Source organism: Macaca fascicularis, chromosome 8 (assembly GCF_037993035.2).
Source record: "Macaca fascicularis isolate 582-1 chromosome 8, T2T-MFA8v1.1".
Lineage (NCBI taxonomy): Eukaryota > Metazoa > Chordata > Mammalia > Primates > Cercopithecidae > Macaca > Macaca fascicularis.
In genome coordinates this window covers 8,870,277-8,884,966 of record NC_088382.1, presented here as the reverse complement: position 1 = coordinate 8,884,966, position 14,690 = coordinate 8,870,277, and the positions used below count along the sequence as shown (strand labels likewise).

Below are 14,690 nucleotides of genomic sequence, written 5' to 3'. Positions count from 1 at the left end.
AAAGAAGAATTTGATAAAATATATTTGTGCTTTTAAAAACTTTGCAAAAGGACAACTAAAGAAGTCATTATTATGCTTATCCCCATTCGTTTTACCTTTTGATAATTAACCTTTTTGCCTTCTGGTAACTGAAAGTAACATATAAAAAATACAATTACTTAATTATGGTTGCACACGCAGGAGAAGGAATATAGTAGATAGAGTACAATTTAGGGTTCTGTGGAAATGCTTCATAAGGGCTGGTTAGAAAAAAACAAAACAGTAAAGAGGCCTTTTTATCCTTGAACAAGCCAAGTGACAAGGTAAAGTTAAAAGAGAGGCAGTGATAACTGATGTTTGGATTGCCCAGAGAAAGTTGAGAACAGGAGGCTTCATATCACAGGAATCATCAGACTAAGACTTCCTCAGTGTAGCAGCCTCAGCGGTCTTGTCTTGTGCTGCTGGACTGTCTTCAAGCCTTGTCATGAACACCTGAATGACATAACATTAGAGTGACTCTATGTATAAATTGAATCCTATATTCTGCGTAAAACTTGTTCAGTTCTGAATAATGCTGGAGTCTGGTTCATTACTTTCTAACTTTTTAATGAATAAGGGACCAATGACCTGTATTTAATAAATATTTGCTAGATAGGAAACATGTTTTCTGTTACTTCTTTAGATTATTCAAAGCACATAATAGGTCTTTTAACCATTTGATTGGTGAGAAACCTGTGGTTTATCTAGAGAAATAATTTATTTAATCACGGTCATGTTTAAAAAGTAGTAAATCATGGTTATTTGCCTTGTGACAAATCTGTAATTTACTTGAAATTCATGGTAAATTTGTTTTATTTATGAAGGTTCAAGGGAAAATTTTATAATCAGTTATGTACAGGTGATTAACACATTACTGAAAAATATCTGGGCTATATTATGCCACACCTCATGCGATATTTCTTCATAGTAAAGTTTAGTGGATTAAGAGTGGGTACGTCTCTGTGAGTGAATCTGAAAGGCAGATACCAGCTTAGTATTGAGAATGAACTGGCTGGAACCTAAAACACTGGGTGTTCTGCATACCCAGCTCCTACCTGTGTCATCTCAGCCTTCCTCCTCTGCACGTTAAAAGGGATTCTCTGTCTAAACTAAAATGTCTGTGATGTTTTAGAAGAAAGTGACTTTTGAAGATGTAGCTATTGACTTCACCCAGGAAGAGTGGGCCATGATGGACACATCCAAGAGAAAGCTGTACAGAGATGTAATGCTGGAAAACGTCAGTCACCTGGTGTCCCTCGGTGAGTCCCTCAACATTCACATATGTATGTAGACACACATTGACTCATTCATTCAATAAGTGTTGGAACAGCTTCCCCATATCTCACTCTAATCTCTTCTCTGATTCTCTCACAGATCTTATCTGAAAAAGTTTGAGCTCTCTAAATCTGTCTGAAAGAAATATCTTCATTTTATTTTATTTTATTTTATTTTATTTAGTTTTATTTAGTTTGTCACTCAATTAGAATGTAATCTTGACAAGGATTTCATGGTTTCTTTGGTACTCAGTGTCTAATACTCAGAACAGACCTGGGAACTTAATGAATATTTTCAATGTATTAAATTAAATATTTTCTAAATAACTCTTCTGCTTTAGTCGCTATACTTAGGCTGAAACCAATTAGTGAAAACAATAGCAATATCTTTTCTGTATAGAACACCAATTATTTTTGTAAATCGGATGTTTTTTTTTTTTGTTCTGCATGAGAATAATAATAAACATACTGTGCAGAGATTTAATTAATCTCTTTCTGAAAAGACTGTGTATTATGCATTGTGTCTTGGAACTTAGGCATGGACTCAGCATTCATAGGTCCTGACTGTTTTGAATTTCCTTTTCCTGATGGACCTTTCATTTGGATTTATTTTCTAGTCTCATGTTGGGTCAAAAAAATCCTGGGGAGTTTTCTGTGTTCTAGGTCTCGTGGCCTGAGCTGACCTTCACTGTTTTTATTCTTCCTCGGTAGCCTGCCTTACAGTTGGTGATAATGCACATTTATTGACAGTGAACTCAAAACACACGTACTGTTTCCACTAACAGGGTACCAGATAAGCAAATCCTATATAACTTTGCAGCTGGAGCAAGGAAAAGAGCTCTGGCGGGAAGGAAGAGAATTTCTCCAAGGCCAGAATCTGGGTAAGCAACAGGGTCCTGTGCTCTAATAGGAGGAGGTGCTTTGTCAATGAATAATATCAGTCAAATATTAATTAGCGGTTTTATGAAATGAGTGGTAATTTCTAAAATGTAGGTTAAGCTACCGGAGCAGAATCCCTTAGATGTTATTATCATTTTGTTCATATGTCAGATGCTACTCTTATGTCCTCTTGCCTTTTCTTTTACTTTCGGGAAAAGGATAATTCATGTACTTGTTGGGGTTAAACTGTCACATGCTGACTCTTTTCCCGATACCCCTGTGAAGACTATCCCTCTATTTACCTGCCTGATATCTCATGTCCATTTTAACTCTTTTCACATTTTAATTTTAAAACTCTTTTCTAATTGCTGACGCTGTACAATCTGTTTCTTCTATTGAAGTATTTTCTTCATTTGACACATTTGCCACATCTAAGTGTCAATTTTTGAGAAAAAGTAAACGGGCCTTGGGGTTTTTCAATTAATTTTATTACCATAATACCAAGGTAACAATTTATTTTTCAATTATTTCAGACAAGGAAAGTGCCCTTAAGAAAAAACACACGATATCCATGCATCCTATCAGAAAAGACGCATCCACCAGTATGACAATGGTAAGTTTTACAGCTGTGTACACCAGTCATCTAAGTTAAAGACCTGGTAATGGGTTAAGTTAGTAATGACGCACAGTCACCTGAGTGTAATTAGGCTGGCATTAAGTGCTTTCTAAGCAAAAAAAAAAAAAAGTGATACTTTGAATTTAGTGAATAAAATGACCTGTGTTCTAAACCATAACATGAGATCTTTAAAGTAGAACAAGTGCATATACATTGCTCATGCTCAGACTTTGAAGGATATTGATATCATCACAATTAATGGAATAACTCTGCAGTTGGGATCTTACAAAAGAAAAAATATCTGAGTCTGCAGGAGATAATGTGTACGCAAGTGTCAATCGAGAAAAATGACGAGACAAGTCTCAATCATTTTAGGAGATTTATTTGCCAGAGTTAAGGACATGCACCTGGGGGACAGGTGTATATCTTTCTCCAAAGATGATTTTCTCTAAATTTAAAGGGGGAAAGGGTGGGATATTGAGAAGTACACAATTTTCATGTAAAAGGTGGGTAGAAAAAAATAGTCATTCATGCATTTTTCTGGCTCAGTGAATCTGGATTTTTTTTACATAAGATGACATAAACAAATGAGGCAGAGGAATAATGCTGGAAAGCTGCATTTTATATAAGACAATATAGGCAAAACGGGGCAGGGAAACAATCGGATATGCATTTGTGTCTGGTGAACTGGGGATGACTGCACCTGTAAAGACAAGCTATCAGTTTGCATTGCCATGATGTAATTTTAACAGCTCATCAGGAATTTCTTTGTGGGCAAAATATGGGGGAGGCATGTAGCTTTTCATCTTGTAGCCATATTACTTAGGAACCAGAAGGGGGAGGCAGGTTTGTGTGACCCTGTTCCCAGCTTGATTGTTCCCTTTGGTTAAATGAGTTTGGGGTGCCAAAATCTAATTTCCTTTCACACAAGTAACATTGGAAAGATTTCAACTGAGCTCTACCACTGAATGGTTGGTCTAGGATTCAAAGGTGGTGAAATGAATGTCTAGATGTATGTCGGTAAATCATTAAGAGCTTTTAATCTTTGTCTCTAAAGGAGAACTCCCTCATTCTGGAGGATCCCTTTGAATGTAATGATTTGGGAGAAGATTGCACTCACAGTTCCACAATGACTCAGTGTTTGTTAACTCAGAGTGGAAAGAAACCCTACGTCAGCAAACAGTGTGGAAAATCCCTTAGTAATCAGTTGTCCCCTAAACCACATAAACAAATTCATACTAAAGGTAAATCATATCAATGTAATATATGTGAAAAGGCCTATACTAATTGCTTTCACCTTAGACGGCACAAGATGACTCACACTGGAGACGGGCCATATGCATGTCATCTATGTGGAAAATCCTTCACTCAGCGTTCTCACCTTAGAAGACATGAGAAAACCCACACGGGAGAGAGACCGTAGAAGTGTCATCAGTGTGGGAAAGGCTTTATTCAATCCTTTAACCTTGGAAGACATAAGAGAACTCACCTTGGATAAAAGCGTTATGAATGTGATAAAAGTGGGAAAGTCTTTAGTCAAAGCTCTGGCTTTAGAGGACACACAAGAATTCACACTGAAGAGAAACCACATGCTTGTCTTCTATGTGTGGAAAGCCTTCAGTGTATCTTCTGACCTTAGATGATATGAGAGAACATGCACTGGAGAAAAGCCATATGAATGCCATTTATGTGGGAAAGCCTTCAGTCAATGTGCTAATCTTAAATAACATCAGAAAATTCACCCTGGAGAGAAAATTATAAATGTCTTCAGAACATATTCTGACTTTAGATGACATGGTGTTAGGAATGACGAATGTGAGGAATATGGAAGAGACTTTAGCTGTAGTTGTAACATCTAAACATGCCAAAAGACTCACATTTTGAAGAATTACTGTAATCAACATGGACGTTACTTCAGTTACCTTTATTCTTCAGTCCACATCAATAAATTCATATGGAAGAGAAATTGTACGACATGTGTGTACCAAAGACTTGTTAGTGATCTGATCATAAATGACACGGGAGAGCTGAAACTGTCAACATAATAAACTAAAAGTCTTCAGCAACAGTTTTAAAAACTTAAAACGTGTGGGACTTTCAGGTAGAGAATCTCTAGTTCTGCGTTCAGTGTGAAAATGTTTTTATGTGCAATTTGTTGTCAAATAACGTAAGAAAACTTTACTTGGATGAACCCTTTATTTGTATTTTCTGTGAATAAACATTCAGCCAAGCACTAGGCTTGATGTTCACAAGAAAACACAGTGATAAAATGCTACTAAAACGGAAAATAAGAGAGGAAATCCTTTATAAGCTAAATAAGAAGGAAAAGTCTTTCCAAGGGCAATGAATTCTCTTGGAATACCAAACACTTCTTACTGGAGAAGTTATGCCTTGAAAAATCATGAGAAATCCTTTCTTCACAGAGTAACGCTTGTGGCACATGTGAGATTTCACACTGGACAAAACACAGTTAGCATCTTGAAAGGAGAAGATTCTTTAGTGGTAATTCATTTCTTAGTTGACATTGTTTCCCACATCGAGGAGCTATCAAACTTGAAAATCACTGTGAAGAAACCTGATAGATTTCTCATCAGAAAAGTGAGTCAAGAAGGTGGACCTCTAGAAAAAACTCTTAACACATAGTTTAGCAAAATAATTAAGAAATTTGAGAAAATGTCTATTCATAAAAATGCAGCACGTAAATGTATAATAGCAAAGTGACCTGAGCATAAATTGAATGCAGAATTATATAAGAAATCTCATTAAACATTTCCAAAAGATCAATACTTGCAAATATTGAAAGAATGCAATTGGTTGTTGAAAAAACTTAGTGTGTTGGCGAAGTCCTTATTTCATTTATGCAGCCCTAACAAATCGATTTGCATCTGCACTCCTTGGCTTATGGGTCGAGATTCTACCCCAACTTCTGAGTCTCCCCAGTCTTCGACGGCTCTTTCCTCACAGCTCACCTCCCTTTACTTCAATGTCCACTGAAACCACTTGTTTCCATCCAACCCTGGAACTGACACATCAGGGATCTTCAGCCCCACTTGCCAGATTTCTCAGTGTGTCATTGCATAGATTTAGCAAGCAAATGGAGGCGGTATCGAAGACACCTAGTATATGCATTTGGGTGTCCCCAACCCTTGCCTCTGTCTCTGAGTAGTTACCTGAGATCAGAGAATAAGGCAGCCCTGCTCTTCTATCCCTCAGAAATCTCTTGAAATTTTGTCCCTGAAGCCTCTCTAAGTGGAGGTAGCAGTTCATCTCATGACACCCCAGAGTTTATTCAGGTAAGTCCTGAGTTATTACACAGAGACAGACACAGCTGTGTTCCTTTTACTTCTGTCCAGAAGATAAAACACCAGCATGATAAAACAGCCGAACCTGTCAGCCACCATGCAAGCCTTTCCTATATTTGATTCAACGTACTTTTCCAGAAGCAAAATGAAAGTTCTCACAGAGGGGGCCTCCTCTGCCTTGTCCTCAGAATTGGAAAATGTATTGTCCATCAAGGAGCCTCAGTACTGAACCTAAAACTCAAGATAAAACGTTTCCTGAATAATAAGTGGGATGATGACTTGAAATTTTGCAAAACAGGCACAATCTTAATACGATAGGCCTTACTAAGGCTAAATGGCCTTATCCATGGTTGAAATTGACACATCATTATATTAAAAAATCTCCACAAGTGATTGATTTTACTCTGCAGCCAGGGTTTATGTCAAGTGTGAGGATAACGAGCAAGAAATTCGAGCCCTTGGCAAACTGGTTGGAGAGGCAAGGATTGTGTCCAGGCAGAGCTCATAACATTATTTATTGTTTAATCTATTTAATTAAATATGTAATTTACCCTCAAACTGTGGCTGACATTATATGTAGTCCTGAGGCACATTAAGATGTACTATTTGTGCTGTGAAATTCTACGGGATTTGACAAATGCATGGTGGCAGATCTCCAGCATTAAAGCATAGCACAGAATGCTTCTCTTATTCAAGCTCTTCTTCCCTTCATATAGAGGGAATCAATCGACTTTTGTATACTAACTTTCGAATTTTTTTCTTTATTCCCATATTCTTTAATTAAAGCACAAGATATCGTACTCAATTTCCATTTGATCTTCCAAAAGAAAGGTACTGAATAATCCATACCTGAATTTCAGTGATTCAGACTCAGGTCCACCGCTAAAGGCCAAACGTCCTGTGCTGCCACCTCATGGCCGGCAGAGGGCAATGAAACCCATCGTTCCGGCCATGCAGGGCGCATGCGCGGTGTGCTTCCCGCGGCGAGCCAGGTCTCCACGGAAGACCTGAGGTTTCTTTATCCAGGGTGAGGGAGGCGCCGCCGCCCTGGCTTTGGGGCTGGGGCCTCCGGGGAGGTTCCGGGTGGGGGCGTTGAAGAGGCTGCTCTTTTTGCAAGTCCCAAGATGGCGGGCCCTGCTCAGGCCGCGCTATTTCGCGCCCTCAGGGCGTCAGTATCCTGTTGGGGCCGGATGCCCCCGCTGGGCCCGGAGCATCCTTGGAGCTGCCCTCGCAGAGCCGCGCTGAGGCTGAGGTGGCGCGGGGGGTCCGGGCTCCGCGAGGAGCGGCGGCAGCGAGGGCTGGAGGACCCGGGCTCCGGGGCTCCAGGCATCTGGCCTGGGTAGGACTGAACCCATCCAGGGACTGGGACTCCCGGGTTCTGGTGCGGGTGGATCCTGTGCAGACTCAGGACCAAGTCCCTCTCCTTCCACCAAGGAGCCCCCAGAGGCCGGCGGGAGCTCCAGGTTCACCTTCTCCTCCTTCAGGTGTTTACTTTTCCTTTATTTCTGTAAGGCCAGAAATTGGCGCCATCCTTCACATCGGTGAATCGGGACCCTAACACCCATTACCTCAGGTTTATTGTTACTGCCATTAACAGTGTTGGTGGCATTATCACTAAGATCATCATTGTTGTTATTGTCATTCATGATTATTAGCAGATGTGTTCATCATTTTGTCTCACTATGCTTTTTTTTTTTCTTTTTTTTTTTGGTGATTGGTTTTGTGTGACGTTGAATTGAACTTCTTTAATCTTGACTAGTGTTGTCAGATTCCTGAAGAGCATTCCGGAGGACAACTTCTGCCTTTAGTGCAGCCACAGAATTTCGTGGGCACAGGAGAGCACCTAGAATATTCCCCTTTCATTGCACAGCAGCTTTGGGAAATGGTGGCTGCCTGGCTCTGAGATGAGGTGGAAAAGACCGGATACTGGGGCAGGTGATAGCACCTCCACTGGTGTTTTTATGAAGCCAAGTGCACTGTCTCCCACGTAGACTTAGAATAAAATCTGATGGCTCTAAAAGGCCATGTTTGCCCTTCCTGGACTTCCTGGGAGCTTTTAAACCTTGTGTGGTTCCTCGAGTGGCTAAGTTGCCATATCTGTGCCTCGTATGGCAGCACCAGTCTTTTCTGGGCCAACAAGGGCACTTAGAATGTTTCCAGAAGCTCAGGCATGCTGTCTCTGTTCCACCCTTCTGTTCAATGGCAATTCACTGGGTCCCTGGCTGACATAGAACATCCTGCAGAGGGGTGGGCTTGGGTGACTTCCTGGCCAGCCTTTCCAGGCGGTTATCTTTGAAAAACTTGAAGAGACTCACAGAGGCCATTCACTGGTATTTCATGACTGCAAGTGGGGTTTCCGGTTCCTTGAGTTTACTTAGAATATTTGAATGGCTCTGAATGGCCAAGAAACCCTCCCTGGTCGTGGAAGCTGCCAAAAGCTATTACTGGGCCTCCGAAGAGTCTTTAAAATTTTTCCAGGTACAGCTGAGAATAGGAAGCTTTTCCAGGTCTAGCCCAACCAGCTCAGGTCAAGTCGTGAAAAACTGGTGGGTATTGGGGGAGCTCATCTTATGAAAGAGCAATTGGTGGCAAAGCTGGGTCTCCAGGACAGCTGTGTGTGTATATGTCTGCAGAGCATGCCTTGTGGTCATCTTTAGTAACTGAACACCATTTGTGAATGGATAAACTATATTCCTTGCTGTACAATAATGAAAAATCCATATTAACAATGGTAGTAATAAAAATATTGATGAATATTAACAGGAATGATGATCATCGTGATACTAGTACTAGTGGTTATAATACTGATAATAATACTAACCCTATGGACTTGGGACATACGAGTTTTCCCTAAGTGGATAATGGGCATAAATATTTGGCAGTGTAGGGTTATTTCAAGTCCCAGAAAGCAAGGATGAACATCTAGAATGAGAAGAAAAACAATCTGGACGTTGGCATGTGCACACCTGGAGACTCCTGTGTTAACTTCTGGTGTTTCAGCCTAAGAGGGAATGTTAATATAACCCTGGTCCTGCAACACCATGCTGACCAACACCTACCAGCTTTCAGGAGATAAGATAGCTGGCTGATGGGGCAGGGATCCAGAGAAGGCACGGGTCCAGACCCGTACATGTTGCCCGGTGGCAGAGTTCATGACAAGCAATAAACCCCAGGACAATGTCATTCCCAGCCACCTGGCTGTCATCTGCTCTTTCATGGCCCCTCTCTACTGGTACCTCTAGGCACTGGCATGTCCTCCAGAGGCTGTAGGAGGGCATCATACTCAGTACTCTCCCACCTGCAGGAGGCAAGAAAGATGGAAAGAGCTAAATACCATGGCTTCTGGATTTTTTTTGGTGGGCATGGCATATTTTGCATTTGCTTTAATAATGGTGGAACCCAGTCAGTGGTTTGCAATACAGCTCTGGATGACTCTGGACACCTGTAGAGATTTTGACAATTTCCAGAAGGTCACAAGTTCTTGGAGGACTTTTTCATGAGTTCTTTGACTGAAAAGGTGGTTCAAAGAACTACTGTACTGACTTAGAAAATGTTGCAGGGGCTGGGCGCAGTGGCTCATGCCTGTAATACCAGCACTTTGGGAGGCCGAGGCCAGCAGATCTCTAGGTCAGGAGTTTGAGACCAGCCTGAAAACCCGTCTCTACTAAAAATACAAAAATTAGGCGGGCGTGGTGGCATGCACCTGTAACCCAGCTACTCAGGAGGCTGAGGCAGGAGAATCACTTGAACCTGGGAGTCAGAGGTTGCAGTGAGCCAAGATTGTGCCACTGGACTCCAGCCTGGGCGACAGTGCGAGATTCTATCGCAAAAAAAAAAAAAAAAAAAAAAAAAAAGAAGAAAAAGAAAATGTTGCAGAGACTCTGATGAACAGGTAGTCCCTCTCCTGCCACTCCAGGTAAACGTTTCTTGGCCACAAACCTGATTTAGCAATATCCCTTCATCTTAGGTGGGTAACAGAAAGCCATTCATGACCTATCCAAGCATGGAGGGGGAATTTGACTTAGAAAACTTTTAGGTGGACTAGTTGGTGAAAGAAAGTGCATTCTAGGGCTCACAGGCCTACACATAGAATTCCTAGCACATAAAGCATATGTATGAATTCTTTCTGAGCCCATGGCAAGACCAGGGTGCACTTCATCCATCTCCTATGCTGGTATGAATAGGTACTTGCTCGAAAAAGAAAAGAATAAGTCAGGAAGCCCATTCTTCTACAGGACACCAGCTGGTACAGTAGGAGTCTTGGGGTTGCTGTGGTATGTATGTTTTCAGGTTGTCTTTTAATCAGCTTCAGCAAATTCAACAGTCTTCAGAACATTAAAAAAATTATTCAACATTGCATAATAACTACCAGAAATATATCCGTGATAAAGAACTGTACCCACATAATAATAACATTAATAACAATCACAATGGTGATGATATAAATGTCATTTTAATGAAGAGAATAATAAAAAAGCAGATATTTAAGAGCATATTCCTGTAAGCCTGTGACATTGTTCCCATGTGAGTCCTCATGTTATTGATTACAGGGAGAGGCTTGGGGCTGCATCTTGAAATGTCTTCTGTGATGGCAAAGAAGAGTGGCAGTAGGGAGAATAATTCTGAGCCACATGAGGGCTTGGGCAAAAGTGGAGATGGCTGCGCCACGTGGAAATACATTACAAATGGACTATGGAAAAGGGTCTGGCCAGAGTCCTGCCTGACACAGGTCATACAAAAGCTTTCAGTAGTTCACCCCAAGAAATGGCTGGTCCAGGCTGTAGATGAGAAACACTGGGCAGACAGATCCACACCCGCTTCCTGAGTCTCAGAAGTCTGGTGTGCATTGAACATTAAGCTCCCAAGCCTACTGAGACTTCACCTCCTGGCTGGTCTTCTACCATCTGATTCTTGAGCCCCATCACGTCAGTGCCATCTCCATACTGGAATTGCTGACAATGTCTGAGGGAGGGTTTCACCCTGGGTACTCAGTACCAGCAGTGGATGAAATACCAGAAGGGAGGCTCCAGGGCTTCCATAGAAGACACATTCTAAAGTTGCTTGGGTGATCAAATGGTCATCTCATAGATTTTCAGTAGAACTGCAGCATTTTGTGAATACCTGAGTGAATGCAGAAAGTATCTATTCTAGGAAGCTCCCTGTGTAAATCAAATACAAGGAATATCTACTTCTGGGCTCAAAATCTAACTTAGAAAATAAAAAAAGTGAGATGCTGGCAGAAGGCAAATAACTCCACTTCAGTTCCTGAGAGAAAAATGGTTCTGTAACCTATGAGTTTATTTAGAAAAAGTTTGGAGCCTCAGGAAGACCAAGTATATCATTCCTGATGTTTCCAGGGCAGATTGGATTGCTTAGGCCTCTGGGAATATTCTAAGTCCTCTCAGGTTTCCATGGGAGACTGTAACTCTACTCCTAGGGCTCACACCACCCCCGAGCAAGCTCATTGTTTTCTAAATATCCCAAGGAAGTCCATCCAGGGTATGCCTGTATTGGTGAGTTTCACCTTGGACTGGCAGGAGAACACTGAGAATGATACATCCTGACTTCACATGATAAAGGTAGGGGAGCCAAGAAGTCCAGATCTGGAGAGCACCTGAAACACCAGATGGCAGAAGGACAGTAAGGAGGTGAAGTCAGCTATAGAGTTGGAGCTTCATGTTTACTGCATGTGGGATTCTGAGTTCCAGGACTGATGGTCTGGTGGGGATCAGATACATGTCTTCTTTGCAGGGAGCCAGGCCAAACCAGCCATCTGGTTGCACTACTGAAAGCTTTTGTGTGCCCACTGGTAGGCAAGACACAAGCCAAACTCTCTTCACTTCTGGCTGGTAGTCCTTGACTAAAGAGGTTTGCACACAAGTGGTCCTATTAGCCCATGCTCTCCTGTGGCTTGCTTTCCTTTCACCTCCTGTTTCTCATGTTTGCCATCATGGAACACATTTCATAGTGAAATTCTTTGACTCTGACTCCAAATTACACAAGGAGGACCCAATTTGTGAACTTTTCGTATATTTAGGAGAATCTCCACATTGATTTTTGTATCCTTATGTTCATATTGTCACCAGTATTAAAATTCTTACTATGTAGGTCATTGTGTTCATTATCATAATTATTAATTATTTTTCATTTATCATTTATTTTTATTGGTTAATTTTTGTGGCAGCTGTTATATAACAATCACTAGAGTTTCTCTATTCATGAAAGATGTCCAAGTTAATGGAGGTAACTAGGAGTGTTACTTTACAGGTATGTAAACACAGATAATCTTGGCTGAACTGTGGCTATATTGTCTGGTATCCCTTTGAAGGTGAAGCCTCTTGTGTTATTCTAAGTGACCTCTGGAGACAGAAACTGTCTCATAATTGCAGGGACGACTTGAGAAGGCATCCTGAGCCTATGCAGAAATGCAGAAGCACTTCCATGATCTAAGCAACCTATGTGAAGGCCTGAAAGCCAGAGCAAAGCTGTCCAACAAAAAGTTTTCCTAGTAACACTGGAGGTCCATCAGTCACTCCTCCTGGTCTGGAAATGCCAGAAATGTCCTCCATGGTCCTTGTGAGAGTCAAGATCTTTTCAAAATCACCTCAGGAGCCACAGAACCACTCCATCCTACCTGAAATTGCAGAATGACTCTTCTTTTGACCAGAGTCTCAAAAATATATTCATTGATAGTTTTGATTCCTGGGAGCCACCATTGCTTGCAAAAGATGTGCCAGAGACTAGACATTTTCTGTATCCTCACTTGTCTGGAGAAGACTGAAGTTTTTCTGAAACACAGAAATGGGAATCTGACCCTCTGAGCAGCCTCAGGATTTTCTAAGTCTTCCAAGCAGAGTGGCAGTTCTGGTGAGGACCCATTGTACCCCCTGATGGTCTGGAATCACATAGGATGATGCGTTTAAACAACTCTAGGTGGAGATATATTTTCTGAGATATTCCAAGGAGGAGAGACACAATTGAACCAGATGTTAAAAGGGCAGCTGAGCATTAAGTGCCTATGTAGAGTTTGCAGCTTAATGTCCCATGCAGAAGGGGAATCTGGGCTCTTGTGTTAGAATTCGGTGTAATTCTGGGGTCCTGCTTTCCTTCCAGGAAATCCTACTTCCAACTGGATGTCTGGATGAACTACTGAAAGCCACTGAGTATCCTGCAGCAGGTGAACTGTGGCCAGAGCCCAAGGATGAAGGGGGCTCCCTCTGTGACTGTGAAGAGGAAGCCTGAGGTGTAGCAGACCCAGGCCCCAGAAGGATGGAAAAAATTAGGTAGGGAGTGAGGGGACCTCAGGAGAAGACTGAGGTCTGCAGAATCCCAGGGTCAAGGAGACAGTGTGGTATCCTGGTGGTGTCCTTGATGTTCCAAGAGGGGCGATAATCCATCTCCTGAGTAAAAGCTTCATATGGGGTGAGAAGGGGAGAACTGAACAGAGAGGAAGCAGGGAAGGCCAAGACAGCGACCAGCCTTAGAGCAATTTTAACCAGAAATGGACACAGACCCTGGACCCCATCGCCGGGTTGCAGGCCAAGGACCATCTCCAGGCGATGCATAGCTCCCTTGTCAGGTTAGTGGGAGTAGGGATTGTGACGTCTGCAGGGGTGTGGAAGGCTGGGCGACGGGAGCAGCTTACAGGGCTGGACCAGAAATACTGAACTTCTTTTCCATCAGTGAAATCCACTTCCGGGTCAGAAAAACCTGCAAGTTCTGGAGGGGCAGGGCCTAGGAGGAGGTCAGGGCCTGAGCCTTCCTGGTTTGACCCCCCTACCTGCCGTGTTTCTGGGTCTGTCCTCACTTCCACCCAGCGTATCTTGAGTATCCTCCTTTGAGTCCCCACGGGTGTGTTGTGTGCAGTGGGGCCAGGCTGCTTCATCCACTGCACGTTAAATGTTTCCAATACTTTCTGGCCAAAGCTTAGAGTTGTCAGACCACTGACTTTGAATGTTGACCTGGTTCCTTTTGAACAGAGTAAAATCTATTGAAGTTTAAGGTCACCTCTTTTCATGGATGGTGAAGAGGCAGGCTGTTCAGGCGCAACTGCCCTCAGGTCTGGAGGGCGGCAGAGGTCACTGTGGTTGGTGGGTGAATTCGGAACCTCTGTGGCTCTAGACTTTTAAATATTTCATTTTTTCTTTTGTAGTTTTTGTTTGTTGCTTGCTTTTTTTTACAATGGGAACTGGAATGTAAGATGCCAAACTAGCCTGTGGGGGACATGGATTTTCACAACAGTAACCACAGAGTGTAGTTTCCATTTCTATTCCCTGTTCATGTGGGAGGCAGAGAAGGAAGTCAGGTGCTCAGTTCCAGGGACATCACAGGACTAGGACATGTACAGTGAGGGTGGAAGGCAGAGGCATTGCTTTAGGAGAATAAAATTACTGCATACACACACATATGTATGTATGTGGATGTATGTATGCAAACATGCATATTTATAGATTCTATTCTCCCTCTCTCTATATAATTTTCTTTATTTCACACTTGATATGATTTTTTTTATTATACTTTATGTTCTAGGGTACGTTTACACAACGTGTAGGTTTGTTACATATGTATACATGTGCCATGTTGGTGTGCTGCACCCATTAA

The 14,690-nt window shown here is 42.1% G+C and overlaps 2 protein-coding genes across 8 annotated transcripts in view; one reads left to right on the top strand and one right to left on the bottom strand.

Moving 5' to 3' along the window:
* The window catches only part of DEFB108B (defensin beta 108B), an 875,574-nt gene that overhangs the window by 15,545 nt on the left and 845,339 nt on the right, over positions 1 to 14,690 (bottom strand). The window lies entirely within an intron of this gene.
* ZNF705D (zinc finger protein 705D) overlaps positions 1 to 14,690 on the top strand; it is a 65,708-nt gene that overhangs the window by 20,559 nt on the left and 30,459 nt on the right. For 2 of the 7 annotated variants that reach the window (XR_012416891.1, XR_012416890.1), the window contains exon 1: positions 7,009 to 7,116. Coding sequence is in view for 4 of the 7 variants with exons in the window: in XM_073999944.1 (XP_073856045.1) it covers positions 1,151 to 1,277; positions 2,078 to 2,173; positions 2,705 to 2,784; positions 3,845 to 4,210 (669 nt within the window). In the remaining 3 variants the exon portion in view is untranslated. Of the gene's footprint in view, positions 1 to 1,150; positions 1,278 to 2,077; positions 2,174 to 2,704; positions 2,785 to 3,844; positions 6,648 to 7,008; positions 7,574 to 13,202; positions 13,669 to 14,690 lie in introns of those variants that run through there. The other 5 variants (XM_065518760.2, XM_073999945.1, XM_073999944.1 and 2 more) reach the window with 5 other exon arrangements.